The sequence below is a fragment of the Anomalospiza imberbis genome, chromosome 4 (assembly GCF_031753505.1).
Source record: "Anomalospiza imberbis isolate Cuckoo-Finch-1a 21T00152 chromosome 4, ASM3175350v1, whole genome shotgun sequence".
In the NCBI taxonomy this organism is placed as follows: Eukaryota; Metazoa; Chordata; class Aves; order Passeriformes; family Viduidae; genus Anomalospiza; species Anomalospiza imberbis.
The window spans coordinates 57,794,181-57,818,023 of NC_089684.1; the positions used below are offsets into that span (position 1 = coordinate 57,794,181).

Sequence of the window (23,843 nt, forward strand, 5' to 3'; positions counted from 1 at the left end):
TCTTTCATACCAATGGATTACTTGCCTTCCATTCTAACTAACATCCCTCCAGGAAATGTAATCCTTCCAGAATGTTAAGTTCTACCCCTGGCCCTCAGTAAGGCAACCTAGAGAAGTCAGTGTCTCATTTGTGGCCAGGACAGACACTCTTTGCCACAGGACTGGATGAGACTCCTCTAAACATGGCCACTAAAGGTAATTGGTTATTGTTACCTGAACCTTTCTGCACTGCACCCAAACCATGTTACCTGCAGTGGCTGCAGAGCTATAGTTGAGGAACCTGAAAATCTGACTTCATTTGCAGCCTCCTCCATTAGTCCATTGTGGAAACTCAAAATAACTTTCCCTCTTAGTGAATCTGCCTTGTTCATTTTCATAGTCTATCATTTGGGACAGGGACTGTACCTATTAGATGGGTACCCAGTATTTGGCAGAATGGAACATGTAACCCCAAGGGGTTTCTGTAATGAAGATAGGTATCATAGGCAACCCCAAAATTAGTACAGTCCTGTAATGGCAGTGCAGTCATATATCATTACAGCTTAAGTGAAAAGACTATTTTACCCCAACTACTTCCAACCAAACCAGAATAGTTCTTAGAACCAAGGTATTAACATAAATCTGACTGGAATCAGAGGATAACACACCCAGACAGGCATTTATATAAAAAGAAAACTGCCACTGAACACCATAAGCAGTCTTCGGAAGATAGACACAAGTTTCAAAGTTAAAACAAACATTATCAGCACACAAAATAAAGCACATCAGAAAAGCTTCCCTGGCTCACTGAGACTGGTAAAAAGTATCTTATTTGTAAATCAACTTCTTTCCTTCAGATTAGCTTGGGCAGCTCTTGCCTCCCTGTAAGATGTTTTGTGTGTAAAAACTGAAATCCCACAAAAAACGCAGACACGCTATGAGGTGTTTCAAGAGCCAACATCCTTCAGAATCATTCATAGTTTCTTTACTTACCATACTAATATTTAAAAGCTCATTGATATTAAACAGATGTTCTAGGTGAAGGGAAGTATAAATTCCTTTGTTTTCCTTGCAATCACTGGAAGAATACAAATACACAGATCAGCCTAAAAGCCACCTTGAGGACCAAGTATTAATAGAATGATTAACAATGTTTTCTGATTCTAAGAAAATCAGTCCTTTAGAAAACAAAATACTTATTATAGTTTTTGAAGCTCAGTCAATAAAAGAAGTGATTAACAATTTCTGAAAGACACAAGTATTTTATCAATTATCTTGACTAGTATTGTCATACAGTAGTATGCTGACTATCTCTAATAACTCATACATAGGAACAAACTGGTTTTGCTCGAGAATCACTAGAATCAGAATGTCTTCTGGAACATGTGCAATTTTCTGATGTGTCCAAAATATGAAGCATAGAAGATACCACAAAACCAGTATATATAAATTGAATGAAATAAAAAGGAGTTAAATATGAACTGAATTAAATCTTAATCATAACTCTAGTACCTGTACACTTTTTCAAAAGTCAAGTTAACATTTGGATTTTTAAAGATGATGCCAGCAAGATAATTTTTCCAGTGCTTATTTAGTAAGTAAGGTGTATCCAAAACCTAGAAGACAAAATTCGGTAATGTTACTATAATTCCAAGTTTCTTTATGTATTTATTCATATGTGGTCTTTTGACACATAACCACATCTAAGCTTTTCACCCACTAAGGAAAATACAAGCAAAAACAGTGAATTCAAACTCTCTGGTGCATAAAGTGAATATTAAAGCTCCCCATTACCAAGGAACAAATGAATCAGAAAAATCTGTTTCCAAAGGAAGACAAGCATGCAGTATTAATACTGCAAAGCAAATTAAACCAAGAAAGGATGAAAGTCTCTATTTGGTTTGTAAGGAGGAAGTAAAACCAGATCCAAATTCACTTGAAATGTCCTATAAAAATGATATGCTATACAGAAGGGGCAAGACCTTTGGAACTCATAGGGATTCTATTAATTGTTTAATAACATTAATAACCTCACCTTGAATAAATTTTTATCTTCAAAGGGCTCACAGACCAATTTTTCTACATTTCCACCTGTGACAAAAGTGAGCACCACTACAATCATCAGCACCCAGGAGAAAAGAAAACTGAATCCAACACCACTGAAAAAGAAGTTGAATAAATTTTTGCTTTATAAGAACACATTGTGTATACATACATATATACATACTTGGGGCAACAGTGAAGCTTACAGTTAGCAGCTATAACAGATATATGAAAACTGATTGATGGTTGAAATAGTTCTGTTTTCCAAATATGTTCTTGCCCTCTGAAACATCTTAAATGTTTCAGGCCTGTAAAATCTTCAGCTAAAATGCATTTGAAACCTCACATTAGCATTGGGCATGAAACTGTTTTGAAAATGACTTTTAATGGACACAAAACCATACAATTTTCTTTTTTAAATTCAACTTCTTTTGTGCTCTCAAGAAAGTTTTAGACTTTCAGATGCAATCTTCTCCTGCACCCAGCAGAAATGACATTAAACCACTCCTAGGCACTTTTCAACCTAAAACATCCAGAAACACTGTCAGGAGGTCAAGTGCTTCTTGTCTTCTTGCATGGCTTTTTTTGAAACTTTGAATAAATGTTCCAAGTTTACTAGAAAGTTATGAATTTCCCCAGTTTTGCATTTTCCAAAGGGACTTGCACAGAAATTCATTAGCCACAGTGATCGCCTTATAACGGTAAACTCAGAAGTTTTATCCTTCAGCTGTGATCCTCCAGGAAAGAACAATCCCAAATCCCCAAGTCCCTCAACGTAAGTGTGTGGAATCAATATTTATTTCTATTCTCAGCAGATATACCTATGTAACAAACCAAATTCTTTTAGTATCTATGTCCTTCAACCAAACCAACTTTCTACCTCTATTTTATTTTTCTCTGCTAAGTGAAACTTACGCCATGAGAAAGTTTCCTCCAGTGTTGGAGATACAGCCTCTGGTTGTTGGAGAAGCATGTTTGTCATACCCACAGGTGCCACATAGCAATCCAAGGTAGTAAAAGACCAGAATCAGGACCAACATGCAGCACAGAATGAGACAACCCAGCCACCTAAGGAATGAAAGATAAAGTTGTTGGTTATTTTCACACACTGAACACACTGGAGACCTTCAGGAGACATCATGCAATACTATATTCCCAAATGTCCCACTCATAGTTCTGTTTGAACAACCAGTGTCAGCAAAGATAAACGTATTTGCTACACTAGCATGTATTTTGGGTCAGCACAGTCACTACTGGATTGCAGTCAGCTGCTACTGAAGGACTGGGGAACACGAACACACACCACAGGAACAAGGTGTTCCCCAGTTAATGCAGGTGAACTGTACTGAAGCATCACAGTGCTCCCAGTGGAGCAAACAATTACTCAAAGCAGATGCTCAAACAGCAATTTATTCAAGAAAAAATGGAGAAACTTATGAATGTGGGATGGCCATTGGTTGTGAAGTACATAGTTGCTCTTACTGTGAGGCTCACTAACATTTTGCACACTGTCTTAGGCTTGTAATTGTAAATAACTATATTTAAGGCTGTAAAAACCTAGGCTTTATGTATCTGTCCTGGACTGCTTTCAGTGTCTGGAACAGTTAATGGAACTCGATCAGGAGAAAAATCTTGGAAATGAACTTTCATTTCTATTAATTACATCATGTGACAGTTCTATGTGTCCAGGTATTTGGAGCTTATCCATTTTTTCACACATTACATATCTATCCTTTCATCCTCTCCCAATGCGCTCCACACTTCTTTTTCCCTTCTGCTGTCACTTCTTCAGCTTTTATCTTTTAAGTTCCCTTTTCTCTTCCCTGTACATTTGTAGAAAAAATCTCTGAAAGAACTATTGTAATGAACATGCACGGCGAATAAAAAGAAAAATGAGAATACTAACAGGCATATTTATAAAAGGATACTTATTAAGAACTACAAACAATGCACCTGTAATTAAGAAAGGAATAGATAGAAAGTAATTTGGGCAACTCCAGGCTTATTGGTTTCATTTGTACTGGAAGTACTGTTAGGTTAGGTTTGACAAACCAGGTATTTAAGTGCCGTATAGATAAGATATATTCTCCTGTAGCAGAATAAAACAATATAATTATTTGATTAAATGCAATATGAGCTTCAATTAAAATATCAATATATTTTCCAAATTAAGGCTCACCACAAAAACTGTCAGATAAGAAATGGGCTAAAAGTAAGATCCTAAGCAAGGTTCTAAAAGTTCAGTTTTCTGTTCAGTTTTATTTATCACTGCATTAAAGCCAGCAACATACACTCTGTAGCAGTGAAACTGATCATGGCACAAACACAGAAGCAAATATTGATTATAAACTCAACTAAAGTATCAAACAAAATGTAGGGAGAATTTGATGAGCTTGTGGACAGAAATTACTAAATCTGGACAAAGACAGATGGTATGAAAAGTTTTACAAGTCAAAATATGAGGTTACTCAACTGTGAGAAACACAAAAGTCTCAAGAAGTATGTTTTTCTCAAGGTACAATCAACCACAAAGACCAGTAAGGGCAAGCACACGGGCACGAAGATTTCCAAGGTGTGAAGAAGAATCCCTGCTACTCCTGCTCTGAAGTACAAAAAGTGCAGTAACAATGGATTGGCTTCAGGGCCTCTCTGGTCCTCTGCACTCACAATTTACTAGCAACTCAATGGAAACAAGACCTAGAATAAAGCTCACCCTGGCATTATGAAATAATCAGTTCCTTTGGGTCTTTGACATCCACCTGTACCTATCCTTCCTGAAAAAGACCTGAAGGCCTCCAGAGTAGAAATGACCTCTTGCTCTGTTGTGAAACAGCACCCAGTTATTGATTAGCTGTGTTTTTCACTTTTACCAAAATGCCAGTACCAAACAACTGCTTTATACATCTTTCACTGTGTTCATCATTAACAGTTTACTTGCCTTTACAGAACATTAAAATATTACAAAGTATTAACAACAGGTAGCATTTGAGCCCTGCCTACTTCTTGTACATACCTGTAGAAATCGTACTGCTCCACTAGTGGAAAATAGTCTTGAACGTATGCCTCACTCTGTGTAAGATGCACCATCAAGTCTGCCAAAATCTTCTGAACAGGGAGAGCTCTTGTGAAGGTAGTAATATTTGAACCAATGGATTCCAGCACACTTTTGATATCTAAAAGAACAAACATATTTCACTGTTACAGATCCTTAGAGGAAATTTACATTCCATGTATGCATTATAAAATGCTATTAAGCCATTTGCCACATGTAACAAGCAAGCCATGAAGACAAGTGTGAGGAAAACACAAGCAGGCAACAAAAGCATCAAGCTTTGAAGTAGCACAATGGCATTTCAAAATGCACACTTTTTTTCAGCATTCAGTTTAATGATTCAAGATGCAGACGTTCTCCTTCCTTTCATTATAATGAATGTGTCACTTTTTATCTAGCCAACCTACATCTTGCATTTCATGCAATATTGCAAATGTCAACACTGAGCAAGACAATTAGCCACCAAGTTTACAAAGGAGAAGAACAGAATCTATTTAAACTCCATGTCTTGGGAATACAACACTATGACATAAATTGGACTGCCTATATTGAGAATCTATACCAGTTATTTTCTACCTTATTAAAAGAAGATTACTTAAATGAACTCATTCCAATTAGTTAGCAACACTCCTGAGGTAACAATCCATTAAGACATTTCCCCCTCAGATTATGACAAAATATGCTGCCCTCTACTTACAATTTAGATAGACATTATTTAGATATACAAAGACACGATTAATTCATTTATTATATATACTGTCTCTGTGTAAAATGCATTTTCTCTATACTCTTCCCTTCAATTGGAAACACACTTGAAAAAGCAGGATGTGTAACTACAGGTTGTAATTTTGTGGTAGGCAATACTTCCTTCTTTCTCAAAACACAACTGGACAAGCCTTTGTCTGTTTTGATGATTACTCAAATTCAACCATGTAATAAATCACAGTTGTTTTAGAAGTTTAGAGATAAATGCAACCTATTTACTTTATTTGCTATTGTAACTCAAATTCAGTTTTTATACAAAGCCTCAACAATTTATAAATAGGTAAATTATAATGATTTGTCTGTGTTTACACATCTCAGATATGGAAAATGAGTAAATCTGCCCTAGATTTCCTAACAAAAAATATAATATCCGTTTTAGAAAACTGGCTCATTACAGGCAAGTTCACACAGTACACTGTGCTTGTATCTATACTGTGCTATATTTTGCCCAGGCGGGGAATTAAAAAAAAAAAAAAACAAACCAGAAAAACTTACAAGGAACAGCTGCTTATATATAATGCAGAACAGGTCCACAATGCAAGAACAAAAATTAGAACAGATTAGTATACATATGCTATATGCTGTACTACCATACAGGTACAATGAAAGAGCAAAAAGTGCAAAGCCTATGTAACAAAACAACTGAGACACCATTTCAGTTATCCTTAAGGCGTATTTTGACTTTCACTTCACCATCCACCACATTTTAATACAGCAGCAGGAGGGGGTCAGTTTTTCTAACATCACACTCCTAAATATGTCACAAACATATCAGTCAAGGAAAATTAGTTTTTCAACCAAATAAAGCATTGGTGTGATCACGAGATTTCTCATTACTTGAGCAGTAAAAAGCCTAACAGATAAAACTCCTCAATAAAATACCACATGGTCTATTTTTAGATTTAATATAGAGTCCTCATCAGGACACAGCTGTTTTCTATGTTTTTTCCCTCTGGCACCAAATTTTAAAAAATAGTTAAAAGTTTCACATTTCCATTTTTAATGATACTTAGCCAAAAAAATATGTTACCAATAACAGAAAACAAAAACATTGAACAAAGTGAAAAGATAGTTTGTCCTCACCTGATAAAATGTTCCTGGTTTGATTCACCACCAAGTCTGGAGTATCATTAAATGCTGCATAACCCTAAGAATAAAAGGTGAAAAAATTACGGCATGTTTCTCATTATCAGATTGTTTACAGTTGTTTTTCCTTTTTTCAAGGATAAAAAGTACATACATACTAAAATGTATATGGTAATACTAAGAAAAATATGGTTTTATCACTGCATATTAGAGAAAGTAAAAGCAAAATAGGAACTCTAAATGTATTTCAGATATAGTTTGGTTTCCAGAATATTCCTTGGAAAAAAAAAAAAAACTATATTTAAATACACATGAATCAGTTGCAGACATTTCAAACTCTGCTGCCTGTCAGATCTTACAGCTCATCTAAAATCCACAAAAACACATATGAAGGGTCACTAAGTGAAAGGAGTTACCCTGTACCAGCCTAACACCTCCTGTTTCCAAGTCTGTGCCTTCCGAACATGAAATCCATATTACAAACAGTGAAATCCAATTGCCCTAAAGACATTGCAACTCCTTCTTCAGTGAGGAGGGGAAAGAAGGGGTCCACACTATGGGGACCAAGCTCAGTAGCTCATCTGGACACCACTGGAAGCCTTACTGCCTTCAAGCCTGATCACTGCAGAAGCAAGAAGGGATCTCAACCCCTACACACAGCCTTTGGTTTCAGAAAGTGCCTCCTAGTCCTAGCACATGTTTTCAGATTCCTAGATTTTTCAACCGCTCAAACTAAACCATTCTTTTCCTAGGTGAAAGTCATAGGTTTTTTGTGGAAGGTCTTGCAAAAAGTACTAATAACCGTTACACTTGGTCCATTGCACCAGATATAATTTTAAATATGCACACAAAGAATTTGAAATAATTATTTCAAGATAGCTAGAATACAATAAAACTAATTAGGAGACCATCGTTTTTTTTTATTTCTTTAGTTTGAACCAAAAGGTAGAGAGCATGCCACGGGATCCATGTTTCTGTCTTTTCATTTTTTAAGGACTGTTCTTTCAAGCAGACAACTTGCGAAACATTTCAGATTTGTATTATCCTGGAGATACAAAGCACTGCATTCATACTTTCAAGTGTTAAATCCTGGCCAAACAATGAGACAGGTTGAGGTGGCAACAAAAGAATTCTCCTTAAGAAACCACGAGGAATCAAGTGATGCACATATCCCAGTTTATTCATTAAGAGTTTAAAAATCTGTCAAGAAACATACCTTTTGAACCAGGCTAGAAAGGTCTATTTTAAGGACATCATTGATCTTTGCAAGCTGCGAGCTCACACCCGGCAACTGGGAAGGAAAAAACATGCCTGAGTCACATTGAAGTAGCAGTTTTGCTAATTCAGTAAATATTTCAAAGTTAGGAGAGAGGGTAAAGAAACTAAAATGATCTTTAGGAGAATCTTCCTAAACACTCGCGAAACCTTTGCTGTACAAAAGCAAAGCTTAACCCTCAGCATTTTTGGGAGGGCAGATCATTTCACTGCCCAGAGCAGCACTTCAACATAGCTGCTTGACACACATTTTATCCTTTTCTACACAGAAGATGAAAAGAGTGACTGGAATTACCCAGAAACACAGAAAAAGGGAAGGTCACTTATCTCACAAGTGACAGCATACACCAAGCCACTGAACGGCAGAAATACTACTGGGCTTATTCAAGGCAATCACACTTTCAGAGTCTGAAAAATATTATTAAAAGATCTTACCCCACTAAAATTGGCATTGATGTTCAGTTGAGCTAATGAATTCCTGATGATATTGCAAGTTGAGGCAGCCTGAGCTGCATTGCACGCAGAGTCATTGAGAGTGTTGCTTAGGTGCATTTTAACATCTGTCAGGTTTGCATGAAGTCTCTCTGTTCCCTCCTGCAAAACCTCTACAGAGACACTCACATTTTCCAGTGCTTCCTTTGTTTCTCTGATGGCTGCAAAGATGTGAATTTTTTAAAAAAAACTTTTGTTAGAAAGCAGCCTATAGGTACAGACATGAAGAGAAAGTGTACATGCATAAATCATACGATCATCTTAACAATACTGATTTAATTACCGCCTCCCTCCCAGAAAAACCCTAGCACAGAAAATCCCAGAAGAGAATATGTACTTATTGTATATAAAAATATACCACTTAATGCTCTTCTACAGAGAAAGTAATGTGCTCAGGTTACTTTTATTGGTATTTCATCCACTTCCCACTTTTCTACTGTTTCCCTACCTCTCCTTCCTCAGTGGTTTCAGTAAAGAACTTTAACGCTTGGTCATTAGAAACTAAAAGCCCATATCCACCAAATTGTATTCTCAGTATTTTCCTTATAATCCAACTCACAAATCATATAGCTGCAAGATGAAAGGTAAGGAGATGATGTTGCTCAGCCAAGCATTAGTGAGTATTCCATACTGTCTGGCTTTAGATTCCATCCCAATCACACCAAACAAAACAAAAAGAAAGGAATCCCAAACACTGAGCAGGTGTTTAGTAAACAAAGAACCACACAGACACAACTAAGAATACACAAAGTTACAAAAACAAAGTGCACTTCACACCACACAAGGTTTTATTGTGGGTTTTACCTTTGATAGCCCTTTCCACTTTGACTTCAAGAAAAATAAAAGAAATAAAGCAAAAAAAAAGGAGAATGATGACAAGTGAATGAGAAATAATTCATGGGTAAAAAAAACCAAAACCAAAGTGACTGAAGCATGGATGCCTTCCCTTTGCTCTGTAAGCTGTATTTGATTTGTGAAAAAAGAAGCCTTAAATGGCAAAATAATAAAGAAATATTTTCTCTAAAGAGAGAGAGAAATAAGAATGAGAAATTCCAAACTCAAAGATATAATGAAGAAATGCTGGTTAACACTTTTGTAATAATATTAGCAGTGTACAGGAAAAAATCCCTGACTAATCTGCAAACAGTTATGGCTATAATAATTATGCAACTCTAAAAGGACAGTTTTCCCAGTTTCGCTTATATTCAGCAGAAAGGGTTCCCTTATATTCAACAGAAAGAGACAGCAACCTGGAGCAGGAAATTCAGATTTTATCCCTATTCAATGACTGCCAAAACTAATTATCAACAGTAGCACGTAAATTTTGATTTAGGTTTTAAATGTATTTATCAATCTTAAGATGTCTGAAATCCTCTTTTTAAAAGAAATATCCAGGCATGGAGAAAAAATGGTTAAGTTGACTCATGGTATTGCACAAAGTTATCCCTGCTGTGCCTATTTCACCATGGCAACAGAATATTATACAACAATATGTACATCTTTACCTCCTGCCATTGTCAGAGCTGCATCAAGTGCAGGACATACTTCTTTTCCCAGCTGTTCTTGAACTCTGGTTCCAAGCACAGGTCCAACATCTGTAGTTTGGAAAGATTAAAAAAACCAACACATTATACACTAGCTCCATTTAAACTGTCTCTTAAACTACCTGCTCTTAACTTTAAAAATACATATACTATGTACATACATATACATATATGTATGCTTATATATATTAAATTTCATTCATACATACATATACATATGAATAAATATACATATATTAATGAGATTTTTCTAAGGCCTGACAGAACTTAAGTGAGAGAAGGTGAAGGAGAGAACTATGCAGAGACATAGTTCTGCTTTAGCTAGCTATAGGTTTATAAATCAAAGAAGTACATCAAAATATGGTGGAAAATATTCATTAACACTTGACCACACGGGTAAAGTCACACAAGAGTTTCAACAAACCCCACAATATGTATTTCACTGCATTTACTACTGTTCTGGGAACAGGATTTTTCCCACAATTTATCTTAAAGAGGTCCAGCATCTGGACAGGAATTTTGTGGTATAGTCTTTCACTACACACTATGTTTTCATAGTACAAGAGAAACTAAAAAGTGGATTCTTTTCCTTTCTCCTGTTCCTCATGTATCCAGACACATCAAGGTCACCCACAAGCCAGCCCTGGCAGTCAGCTCTGGTGAAATCCCTTAAGCTCATTAAGCCCCTGTACCCTCATGCAGAACATCCAGCACGGACACCACAGCCCCAACTCCCCCCACCTCCAAACCCTCCAGTCTCACTGCCCACAAACAGATGAATCTCAGTTCAGCAAAGCAACAGAGAAACGCTGAGCAGAGATGGGTGAAACATTCTCATGTGACACATCCTTTAGGTAATCACCAGGTCCTCTCCATTTTCAGATCACAGTAAACTGATTTTTCTGTTGTTCTCCTTTTGATGAGATGGGAATACTGCATGGTACAGAAGCATCCCTTACTGTCAGCACTATCACGTCTGGCTTGGGATGAGAACTTCTACCAAGTAGAAAACATGTTCCCACATTTCCTTAGGGTGGGCAAACTGAACTCATCTACAGTTCTCTAGAGATTCCTATCTACTGTTGATTCCCTTAGAAAAAAATCCTTCTGTACCCAGGTGCCACACACTTAAGTCTGATTATTTCAAGAAAATAAAAGCTGTCTTGATGATTGCTCTCATCACAGATCCTGTAGGTTCTGTCAACTAACATTATAAATTTGCCTTGAGAACAAACAAACATTTAATTTGAAATTTCAGCTTGGAGTAGCTGAAGCTTCAAGAGAATACTTGAAATACAAACATCAGTTTTTTTATTATTACTGTTATTATTATCATAGACTTAAAGATTACATCTATTTTTTAGACCAGAGTGCTCCTGCTGAGAATTAAGAAGGAAGACTACTTAACTACTGCTACTACTACTTTCACAGGCATATTCAATGTGCAATAAAGCCTCACACAGACAAGACACATTAACCTCAGGGTATGCCAAGTTGGCTGAATTGAAAACTACTTTTAATATACATTTTAATCCTACACAGAAGCAGAGATTCTGGACATGAGAATCAATTTAAGTGGCACAATGCCACAGCTGCACAGTTTGATCCCAACAACAATCCCTCAATCCAACAATGCAAACCTGTATGCATTTATAAACACCTAGCACACAATGCACATTGTGTGTACTGATTATGGTCAGTCCTTTCTATTGGAAATTTTGGAAAGTGAATCTTAAATTACGGAAAAAAAAAGTCAGTTTTCTGGTTGTTTTTGTTTATTGAGAGCTTTAAAAATTATGCCTCATACTCTAACTGTGCTGAAGGGGAAAGTGCAGCAGTTCTAATTCAAATTTTATCTCCTGCTCTTCAACTGCTTGTTCTGAAATGGCAAATACATTAAGCAGCTTTAGAAAGAAGATAAGCTTATAACTCAGCTCCTAGCTGAACAGAGGACAAAGGTAGAACAAGAAAAATAAACAGAGATCTCTCTCATTGGAACTTTCACAACTGCTAGTAGCTCTGTTCCTTGATATTTAGCTCCAATTTGAAAACCTGAGGACAAATATTCCAAAATATTCCAAAACTGAAAAGTAAAATAAAATATTAGCCTGACTTATTGGATAATAACTTAATAAAATACTTTTATTTTGGGAAATACTAAGCATTATATTAGCTCTGAGACATTTTATGTGAAAAGGATTTTAGTCTTATTTACCACTGAGAACAGCATTTCTATTTGAAAACCATATTCTCATAAATGAAATTTCATTTTGCCCTATGAGCAAATTACATCATCTTATTGAAGCTTTTAAATACACATTGCTAGCCCCCTTTAAATAAAAATACTTACTATTTAGGTCAGACAGTGCTTTATCCTTAGTTGTGTTGTACTGGCTCACCAAGTAGTCAATTTGCTGAGAAGAAAATGATTTAAAAAACTATTAAAAAACTGAAAAATTAATGCTTTTGAATGTGTCAAACAGTCACTCTGAAACAATCAAAATATGTGTGCAAACCCCACCAAACACTGGCCATCTACTGTTTTCAACTAACCAAGTGTTTTATTTGCTTAGCAGAACAGCACATTAAAAAAGTGTTTGACTGGGACATTTACTTCATTGGAACATCTCTGTGGTCAATGATTCAGCTCAGAAATATTAACTAGCAGGCACACTGGCCCTACAAACGCTTCAAGTCAGTCAGGCCAATAAGATTTTCCATGTCTTCAACTCTGTTACTTGATTTTCTCTGGCACTAGTTCCTCCTTCATGGAAACACATAGCATTGATATGGTGGCAATTTTGAAACAATTCACCAAGCCAGAAGATTTGTATTTGGGCAGCCTCTCAGAGCTTGTCTTGTGGAAGACAAGCTGCTCTGTCTTAATACAAGTAGTTTTCCTTACCCCCAGTGAATTTGGTCTCAACTTGAGCTCTACCAAAACACCATAACAATGCAGACCAGCAACTCAGTTACCACCAAATCCTGAGTTTGGAGAAAAGGCTAATAAAGGACCATTCTAGGTGGAAAACTTACACTAATTTTGAAAAGACATCATTGATTTCTGCATGTTTAAAATAATGCACTATGAATTCTACCTCAATCAAGCTAATGTGGCGTAAAGGTTAAAACACTTGACAAATGGATTTCCAATTTTAAGCATGATTCAAATGTGTACGAAAGTGTATCTAGATGCAGTCTCAAACTTTCTGTGAAATAAAAAAAGACAAAAAAATCCACCCTCGAAGCAACCTATTGATCAGAGAATCTAATTAAATGACAAAGTAAGAAGCGGACCTCCTTCTTCTAACACTGGAAAAAAAATGAGAGTTTCTTACTAAGAAGGCTGTAGGTATCTTTTTGCTTATTTATTATTTTGGTCTACCTAAGTTAACCAAAGGACTAAAATTTTGCAGTGCTACAGATTTTCCATTGTCTCCAGCAATGTCCCAGACAAAAGGTGATTCTGTATAACTAATAGTGTTATTGCTTAATACTCACAGTCTGCAAATCCCCTGTGACATGAACTCTTAACACAGGACTTCTTTTTCAAATCCTCTTATATGCTGTACACACCTCATACTGATGAGTCAAGGACATCAGTTCAAATTTCAGAGCTTTATAGATAATTAGTTGGCTACTAGAACTTTTTTCAAAAAACTGTAGCTCTTCTCCTTTCCTCAAGAAGTTCTTACAAATGTGTGTGCATACATCATCAGGCACCTTGTCTGACAAAATGACTCATGAGATACAGCTGATGACTGCATCAACAACAAGTCTAAAAAAGCTAATAATCCCACACTGAAACTAAAAAACGACTAAGTGAGACTTTGACTAACCTCTGGCAGAAGTGTTAATGTCTTGACACTTTTAAATTTAATAATTAAGAGTTCTTATTAACATTTTAGCTAGTGTCTGTTTTTTTTTCCTCTATTAAAGTAGTTACTTCTACATAAGAGGTTTTCCCCTCTGAAGATTCCGATTGACAGAACACTCTCAAGGGGACTCTGGTGGTTTCCGATGTGACTGCATTGATCCTTCTGTGCCCAGCATCAGCTCCAGACTGACCAAAAGCACTCTGTTTCAAGAGAGATTGTTGGCATGACCTCCACTTCTTGCCATATACCTCCTGCACCCATCTGTCACAACTCTACACACAAACAAGTTTGGAGAACAGCTCCAGATAGGAAAACATTTGAGGCATCTCCCAAGATGTCTCCTGTCCTCACACAGCCCTGGTCAGCACAAAAGCACCCCAGAATTACTGTGACTGGGATGCTACCACACTTGTGGATTCCACCTAACTGCACGAATTCCACCTATTTCTAATTTATCAGTCACATCAAGGTAAAACAGATTAATAAAATTGAATTCAAATAATTAAAACTAATGAAAGCCAAGGTAATAGAAATGTCAGACTTTTTTTGCCCCCTATAAATTCACTAAGAATTGAAATTGCACATTATCCACAAGTCTTCCTAACTAGCTTTTTTTTTTTTCAACACAAAACAAGACATGCAGAGGACTGCTTATGGAACTCTAAGGAAATTCTGAAAGAAAATAATCTTTCCTATTCAGTATGGTATAGTGTGACTCTGGTTTACAGAAAAAAAACAGTCCAAAATATTCCTGGAAAAGAAATTATTGTGGCTCTGTCCCAAAGCCCATAGAAGTATGCCCAAAAACCAAGGGAACAGGAAAGAGCAACAAGGAATCCAAGTTTTCATGTCATACTTGTTTTTTAATGTTTTCCCTTTAAAACCTTTTTTTTCCCAAATTATTTATCTTCTGCTCATGATCTAAACTAGTTCAGTAGGAGGGAAAGAGCCTACAAGCATCACAGCAGCTAACTCCCAAAGTATAACTCCGAAGTTGTTCAAGGAATGCTGATCCATCAGGGTAACTCCCAAGCACTTACTGCTGTGTGAGAACATCTTACCTTCTATCATTTATTCTACTTGGTGAGACTGACATACAAAACATAAAGAAAATACTGCAGGTGTACAGAAAGACAGAATTATTTTTTGCAGTACTTCTTATTTATACCTCTTCCCTCCCACCCTCACTCCCCATAAAGAAAAATTTCTTTACCGCTGGAGTGTCGTTAAGGAAAATTTTCAGATCTTTAAAATTACTGTTAACCAGTTTCTTTGCTCCTCGGACTTGGTTAGTTAAATGCTGATTGGCAGCATATGCACAGAGTACTCCAACACTACAAAAAATATAGATAACAGACATTTGTTAGTGTAAGTGCATATTCTAACATAAGACAGAATCAAAAAATTATAGCCAAAAAAAGGTCAATATTATCACAAGAAAGAAAGGTCTCCATAAATTACTACAGGTTCTCACATACACCATAAGGCAGACTGTAAGACTGAGCCAAAAGGGCCAATATTGCATTACTAATTCAAAAAAAAAGAAAGGAAAAGCAATGTTACCCCAAAGTTTACTGAAGTTATTAATGTACAACTATTAATCCATTTGCATGGGTACTGACAGAAAATGTGTATAGCCTAAGTAAATTGTATGAGACTTAGAAACTTTAGATTCTTCTACAAGTAGCATTAACCTTGACACAGCTACAAGCGAATGCTTGCCAGTTAACTGTGAAAAGCAGTATTTTTCATTTGATAACTTCAGCAAGGTTTATTCATAATAACACAATTTATTTACGTAATTGCATGGATCATTCAAAAGCACACAAATAGTCCGTATTAATGCTAAAATAATATGCATTTCCTGATACTGAAAAAAAAAGGTGGACAGTGAGTTAGACTTCTTGCCAGCACTGCTGATGATTATTTTCTATTTGATCACTCTTCATTGTAAAGTTCTCATTATGGCACGGCAGATCTGCACAAACAGTAAGTTAAAAGAAAATTAAAGGTCCCATGAGAGACTTCAAAGAGCTCTTATCATACATGAACCTTAGTTTTTTGTTTAGCTTAGGTGTAAAACAGACTTAAAGAGAAGGATGACTTTTAGACATTTCACATTCACAACAGCTAACCTTGCAGACAAGTACCAGAAAAGTCAAGAGTAACCACCAGAGTGGTAATAGCCTCCAAACCAGGCTGAGTACAAACCCATCTGATGGGCTAAGCACTAACTCTGAGATCTCACCAGCAGAAAGCTGAGATGCACTCACCACAGGCAGGATTTATCCCCAAAGGGCAGACACTGCCTTGAGGCCGCAGTCAGGTGCGGTACAGGCAATTCCTGGTTGGCACATTTGAGACGCCTCATTCTTTGTACTGCAGCTCAATACTAGAGAGGCAGTACCCTGCAAGGCCCTTATGGACACCCAAACACAGGAGAAGGGAATCACTAACACAAATGGTACTGTACTCCTGCCCAACTGTCAAATGACCTAAGCTGGGGTGTCAAGAAGACTTAGATACTAGTATTTTTAAATAAGACTTATAGAAAACCTAATCCAGGCTCTCTATGGGGAAAAAGATACATGGTAAGTGTAACTCTTGCTCCAAGGAATATGCATTCAAAGGCAGCCACAATACAGCCACATAAATGAAAGGATGGAGAGCTAACAGGCACCTAAAAAATAACACGACCTGCAGGAGCAAACACCCTGATTTATGATGCTCATCTCTTTCTTCAGTGAATCAATACCAAACCTTCATCTTTATTTTCCTTTTCCTACTTTGACTTTTCCAAACAATGTAAAGGCTTGTTCGTCTCATAAAACTGGTCACATGTGAAAGAATTTGTTGCTCTGAAAAGTACTTTCTGAAGGAAAATTCTAATTTCAAAGCAGGTCACAGGGAGAAAGGGAAGAATTATATGCTACAGGTCATATCTATTAGGATTCCTTTACTAACATTTTTATCAATATCCAAAAATATTCATGAGAAGATCACAGAGATTGACATAAAATGGTTGTACTCTACCCAAAATTTCATAGCTATGTCTTCAAAACCAGCTGTTAATTAACCTCCCAGAAGTCACTAAGGAACAAAGGGGCACACACATTTATCCTCCTACTTAACCTACAGCAAATGGCATAGTTTTATTGCCACTATGACCAACACTCAAGCAGACACTATTCTCACCTACCACCCAAGGAAAGAGAACTCAAAATGCCTAAATACCAAGGAACTGAATAACTTTCAATTCAAACCATTCTATAATTCTATGACAAGCAAAGTAAACAGCTTAATTTTGAATATAGGCAGTATGTTATTTGTTTTCACTCTACTGTGATAGGAATTGATATCAAAATTTTTCTTTGTTAATCAGGAGACAAACTATCTCAAGCTATCAGGAAAAACAAATGTGTGTATTGCTCTGAGGCTCAGAGTTTATAATCACATCCTCATTCTTTAGACAGACAGCATTTTTATCCTTTCAATTCTATGCTCAGAGATCGGAAAGGTCAATTGGACACTAACAAAACAATACTTTGTAAGATCTCAGCACAGTATCTTTCTCTTCAGCTTCCTAAAGGGAAGGAGTGGGAGGAAACAAGATAGTGGAGATACCTCAAGAAGCCAGAACAAGTGTGACTATACTCTGAATGTAACTAAACAAACACACAGCATGAGAGGAAAAATCTATTTATTATGTAACTGAGCCTTGAGTCAACATTCAGTAAGCAACTATGAGGAGAAAGTCATAAAGCAGGAATAAAAAGGATACACCACTTCTGTAACAGGTTAAGAAAATTGTTTTAACAATTCTTCAGGAGTCCAATATTCGACACTCAAGTTTCTTGCCAGGTTTCACAGATGCATATAAATGTTACTAAACCAGCTGCAGGGGGGAAACCAAGCTTTTCCTTTAGCTGAGCTTGCAAAAAAATTTCAAGTCACTAAATAGAAACCTTGAGCTCATTTACATATTGGAAGAATAGCCCCTTACTCGCTACCAGATAAAGAATTTTAAAAAATAAGGTAGATATTTCTGTATCATCTTTTCCACCAATTCTTTCAGATACTGTTGATTTCTAAGTTCTGAACAACGTGTATTACCAATCCTACAAAGCCAAGAGGACAAATGTGAAGCCTGATGAGGTACTTGCCAAGATGCCAAACACCGTTTCTTTCCTCCAGACTTGGCTTTCCCGAACATTCATTACTTCAAAAAAAGAGGTTATAACACAAACTGTCTTGGAGGCACAAAAATTGACTATATGTTTTTCTATGCAATAACCAGGACATTTTCTATCACCAGCAAATTTGGCATTACAATATATGCTCTCTTAAAAATCAAATATTCCTCCCTTGCCTTTATAATGTACAAGAACTAATGAAATTACATTTCCTTCCCAGAGAAAACATGCTTGCCTAAGCTTGCAGATGACTAGTGAGTAAGATCTAATAGCTGGTCTCTGTCCCTAAACTTTCGGTTAACATTGGAAGAAAATAATGTAATTGTTTACGCAAGTCTGGAATATCAAATCTATTTAGCAATGTATTTGACAGATTATTTCTACATCCTCTGCTCTTTAGAAATAGAATCCTACTGTAGGGAAACACTCATGTATAAAAGCTGTGAACTATCAAAAACACTGCATGTATTTTTGACTCAATCTATACAGAAATATTTCAAACAGAAAGTGCATGTACTAGAAAATGACACCTTAAAGACTTATTAAGATAAACAATTGAATATATAATCACAGGTTTTCTGACTTCTTTCATATACCCTTCCTTGAGGAAAGCATACTTCTCACTTAAGCCCCACCTGCAGAAAGCAGATCTAGTTGGAGCCTTTTTTTAAATTGAAAGAAAAAACCCCAAATGTACACTTCCTTTACACACCACTGCAGTAAGTTGAGTCTAAAATCTCATTCTAGTTACCAGAGTACTACATCAGTGGAAAAGTGAGAAGAAATGTCCATCATGATTAAAATCTACTGTCTGAATGAAACATTCTAAAAGCTGCATTAACAGCACATATATGTCAGTGTGAACCTGCATCCTGACACACAAGAAAACCCATCCCCACACTACTAGTTTTCTAGAATTGTTGCCTAGATACACAGTCCATTGCAAGCTCCACAATCAGTCTTTACTCTCCACTGTGCATTTAACCTGTCTTTCCCAGCCAAGGAAAGAGAGCTTGAAACCATTTTTCCATATCAAGGACTGGGAAAAGAAAAAAAAAAAAAGAAAAAAAAAAAGAAAAGAAAAGGAAAAAAATAGCTCAGTGAGAGAATCCCAGAATGTCTGGCACTGCAAGAGAGAGGGAGAAGATGGAGAACATATACTTAGGTGGTAATCCTTAAGAAGTCCATCCCCTAGAAATCTTTCCCATGCCCTCCAGCAGCTATCTACATGTACATTCCACAGGAGTGCCTTTAAAGTAAAGCTTCACTGGCAGACATGTGGGTTCAGGGTACTCTGAGGGACACCAGCCTTGCTAAATGCATCTTCTGAACCAGCACAGCTCAGGGTGAAGGAGTCTGTGGCATTCTAGTCTCTTGGCAGGGGTTTGGGAGACCTACTCCCATAGAAGGCCTCCCATGCTTCATGAACTTGAAATTATACCCAAACAATGACAGGGTCTGCCTTAGTAATTTCATTGCATATCTTGATGTAATCCTGTATTGATAGAGATCATTCAAGTTTTCATTCTTTTGCCTCTGTCTGCAAGTATCCATAAGCATTTTACCCAACACAGGACTAAACTCTTCTGGTTATTGCCATACTTAAGTATTCAGCTCTGGCACAGTCCTTGAGAAGTGTGATTTTGGGAAGAATTACAAGTAAACCTTCCACCCAAGCCGAAATTGCATAGGAACTTTGGGGAAAAGCAGGTAATAAAATTTCCACAAGTAAGTCACCACAAGGATACTTTCTGAGTACAGTAGAAACAGTAGTACATGTAGAAACAGTTTTAAGTAAACATCAGGCTTTCTCCAGTATTTTTTGTTGGGCCAATGGCTACCAGTAAGACTGTCCTTTTGTGTTACAGCACAGCAGTAAGCAACCTGACATGGGCTTAAGTAGATCCAGGCATGGCATCTTCTCGCCCCTTGTTAAAGAAGATCCAGGAAGGGCAGGAGAACCTCTCTTTGTACAGAGGCATACTGGAGACTTGAGCCCTCAGTCAGTCTGGGATCAGTAATATTAGCCTTACAAAGTTCTATCTTGCCTTGCACACCACTCACAGCATTAGAGACTTAACCAGGGAGCCCTCATATGAGATTATCTCCATTCAGCCTGCAGACTGATTTCAGGTAACACCCCCCTTACACTTAGGGTAAGCATTTGATACATCCTGAAGTCTCATAAAAAAGAGGGGGGCGGGGGGAAGGAGACATTAAAGAGGCAATTTCCCTAGTTCTGGAAAGCGTATTACTAGGGATCACTGATCTGCCAGTCATGACCTGGGAAGAATTACTTGCTTGTGCTGGCTGTGCTTAATCCCACAAGGATAGCTGGCAGTAAATGCGCAGGTCAAAGAGATCAACAAGAGGGACAATCTTAATTTTTCTACTAACAGGCAACATTGCCCAGTCATTATAGCTAGAAAACAGCATGCTGCAACAGGGTCCTGCAATGTGGTGGAAAGACAGCTGGCAAGCTCTGTGACCTACCTCACATGTTTCAACAAGTTGAGTGGTAATTTAATAACTTACTGTCTTCAAGACACACTTGAACCATAAAGAACTTTTGTCCTGTCATCATGGCAGGGATGCACCTATCACCCAACACTATTCGGTTTTCGAGTCTTCAAATTCTTGAGGGTCATGTTTGTTAGTGATGTTTGTGAGAAAAGAGCATATTCCAATATCAGCCTGTCCTCTATTTGAGCATAAGCAAGGTCACCATTTGTCATGACACAGAGTAATAGGAAAAAAAATTTAGATTACAGTGAAGTGACTAAGTACATCCAATATGACTGAACAGTCACACTGTATAGATCAAAACACTTTTTTTCTTCTTCAATATAATCACAGAATAAGGATAGTATGCAGGGAAAACATGAAGAAGTTAAAGGAAAACAGCAATAGAGCAAACAATGCATTTTGAAAGCAGGAAGAAATCTTGATTGTAGCTCCTCATCACCCATTACCTACCCAGCACAGGAGTACAGTCCTAACAACAGTGCAAAAATGTCTCCAAACTCCAGGATTTACAGGAGTGCATGCATGGTTTACACAACACAGGATCCAGAAGAAAATCCATTGTTTTGAACTAGTATAAATATCTGGAGTACAGCAAATACTGAAGGAAGTCACTTATTTGCTTTTTTCACCACCACAGCACTACCAAGAACAAAGCAGTCTGTGATATCTCAGGCTCTCTATGGGATGGGGGCTGAACACAGGATATGGTCTCTCGTGTTCAAAAGTGTAATGCAACATTCTGCAACTGCTGTTTTGAGACTGGCAAAAATGTCATTTGCCCAATACAAACAAATAATTTTTTTGTTTGTTTCACACCAATATTCTGTTTAATTAAGTACATAATGACCTGTGGATAGCAACAGTGGCAGTATTTTTTTATAACACAGTTACATTTTCTTTAATAAGCAATAACTTCTGCACCTGTAGGCTAATACAGTAATATCATTTGTCATATGACACTGCAAAATAAATGCTATACCAAGGTTCATATTGTTCTCTTTATCACACTTGCCTTATTATTAAAGAAGCAACAAAAAGAAATGTTGCAAAACAGCTCCTCTGACAGTCAGCATTTTTCTTCTGTCTTTGATGCATTTCCCCACCACAGTTGTCACAGCAACGACACATACAGAAGCAAAGTCCCACAAGAGGCAGTAACAAAATAAATAGCAATCCCAAGGCTGCGGAGACTATAAAACCGATTTCATAGTAGATGGCCTGTAATTCAGACAAAAATAGTGGTAACAGCAGAAATCACACAGTAACTGCAATCAATATAGAGCAAATAATCAAAAATCAAACTACAGACTGAACCATCTCCTGAGTTACTGAGGTTATGGAATTGGTATATTTTGTCAATAACTGACAACTTTTCTAACAAAAAGATACATAACATTGTAGATACTGACAGCTAATAATTATTTTCCTACAGTATTAGCTAGGCAAACTACAAGAGTGAGTGCTAAGAGAGAAGTAGTCTCACAAAAAATAAATGTGAATCAATGCAATGGGAACAGGTTAAAAATGAACAGATCTGAATTCCCAGACCACGAATTCACTGTTTCTCACATCTATTTCCAAAAATGCTCCACAAATGTCAGCAAGGCTAACTAGAACAACACCTCATCAGGGGGAAAAGGAGGCTTCACTTTTTCTCCATTTCATTCAGTTCAGAGTAGAAAAATTCATCTGAAACCCAAAGGGAAGTATTTCACTGGATGATCGATTACAATGGCAGAGGTTACTCCAAAGTGCTGAATTTAAACCTGCTTAGGGACTGGAAAACATGAAGAAGCAGACAGATTTTAAGATCTCTCAGGTAAAGACATTTATTCTGCTGCCAAACAGCGAAGCAGCAGCAACTAAAAGGATGCTTTCAAAAGCTGGCAGGAGTGAAAGGGAACAATGCAATGCAATACCCTGGCTTGCTTTCACACTGCAAGAGCCCCGGGAGCAAGAATCTGGGCCAGGCAGCCCTGGCAGGGCCCTACACGAGGCAATGTGGCTCCCAGGGGACACACTGTGAGCTGGCCATGCTGCTTCCCTCTGCTGAAAACACAACCTAGCTGAAAGCAGGCCAGGGAGGTGTATGTGCACAGAGACAGCACAGTGTGGGAACGCCCCAGGAGGCCTTCTTCCCTGATAAATCTGTCTTTTCCTTTCCTTTCCCAATCTTAGGAGAACTAATTCTCACACTTGAGTGCTAATTCTCATACTTTGAGTCCTTTGCTGTTTTACATATGCACCAGCACAAGGACAACTTGGCAGCAAAAGGATGAAATTGAGGCTGCGTAACTGTCCTGTAAAGTAAGTTACAATTTCTCACAACATAGCAATCATGCTCTAGTTCCAGATTTGCTGATGCCCCTCCTCACAATCCCTAATTACTAACTGAGCCAAATACAGCAACTACCACCATTAGCAGAGTTGCATATTTCTGCCCTAATTACCAATTCTAGGATGAAAACTACTCTTTTAATTATTATTAACTGCTTGTTAAAACCTGTGCTTCCTTCTGAAGACTGTGAACTGCATGTTTGAAAGAAGAATTTGGCTGGATTTTGCAAAATCATCACTGTTTTCTATGTAGCTGAACACTTCAAAAATAAAATGACAGCATGTTATTTTAAGATAGGTTAGATGGAAAAACAGTATTTAAAGTAACATGAAAAATAGTTATGGATGTTTTAACAGCAGCAGTGCAGACACAGTTAGTTTCTTTTCAAAACTATCTATTATCTACCATAAGACATTACCTGAAGAGTCAGGACAACATTTTCTGGCTGTGGAAGTCAAAACAAATGGAGAATGTGTATAATACACAGGCAGCATGCACAAAAAATAAATCCCATGAATAATGAATAAATAACCATGACTAGATCATAACAGTTAACAACACAGAAACAAAAACAAACCACTAAAGTAAAATAATCCACAGAAGCACCGTTAAATAATTATGGGAAAATATTTATAATAATATACATAGCAGCTATTTTCTGGTTTCCTTGGT

The 23,843-nt window shown here is 37.1% G+C and overlaps 1 protein-coding gene across 1 annotated transcript in view; it reads right to left on the reverse strand.

Annotated features, from left to right (window-relative positions):
- The window catches only part of PROM1 (prominin 1), a 62,665-nt gene that overhangs the window by 12,665 nt on the left and 26,157 nt on the right, over positions 1-23,843 (reverse strand). Inside the window, exons 4-16 of the mRNA XM_068188709.1 lie at positions 23,590-23,616; positions 21,846-22,051; positions 15,328-15,448; positions 12,587-12,650; positions 10,198-10,287; positions 8,636-8,853; positions 8,142-8,216; positions 6,923-6,986; positions 5,036-5,195; positions 2,938-3,090; positions 2,015-2,138; positions 1,492-1,595; positions 973-1,057 (exon numbers count right to left, since the gene is read on the reverse strand). Coding sequence (XP_068044810.1) covers positions 973-1,057; positions 1,492-1,595; positions 2,015-2,138; positions 2,938-3,090; positions 5,036-5,195; positions 6,923-6,986; positions 8,142-8,216; positions 8,636-8,853; positions 10,198-10,287; positions 12,587-12,650; positions 15,328-15,448; positions 21,846-22,051; positions 23,590-23,616 — 1,491 coding nt within the window. The remainder of the gene's footprint in view (positions 1-972; positions 1,058-1,491; positions 1,596-2,014; positions 2,139-2,937; positions 3,091-5,035; positions 5,196-6,922; positions 6,987-8,141; positions 8,217-8,635; positions 8,854-10,197; positions 10,288-12,586; positions 12,651-15,327; positions 15,449-21,845; positions 22,052-23,589; positions 23,617-23,843) is intronic.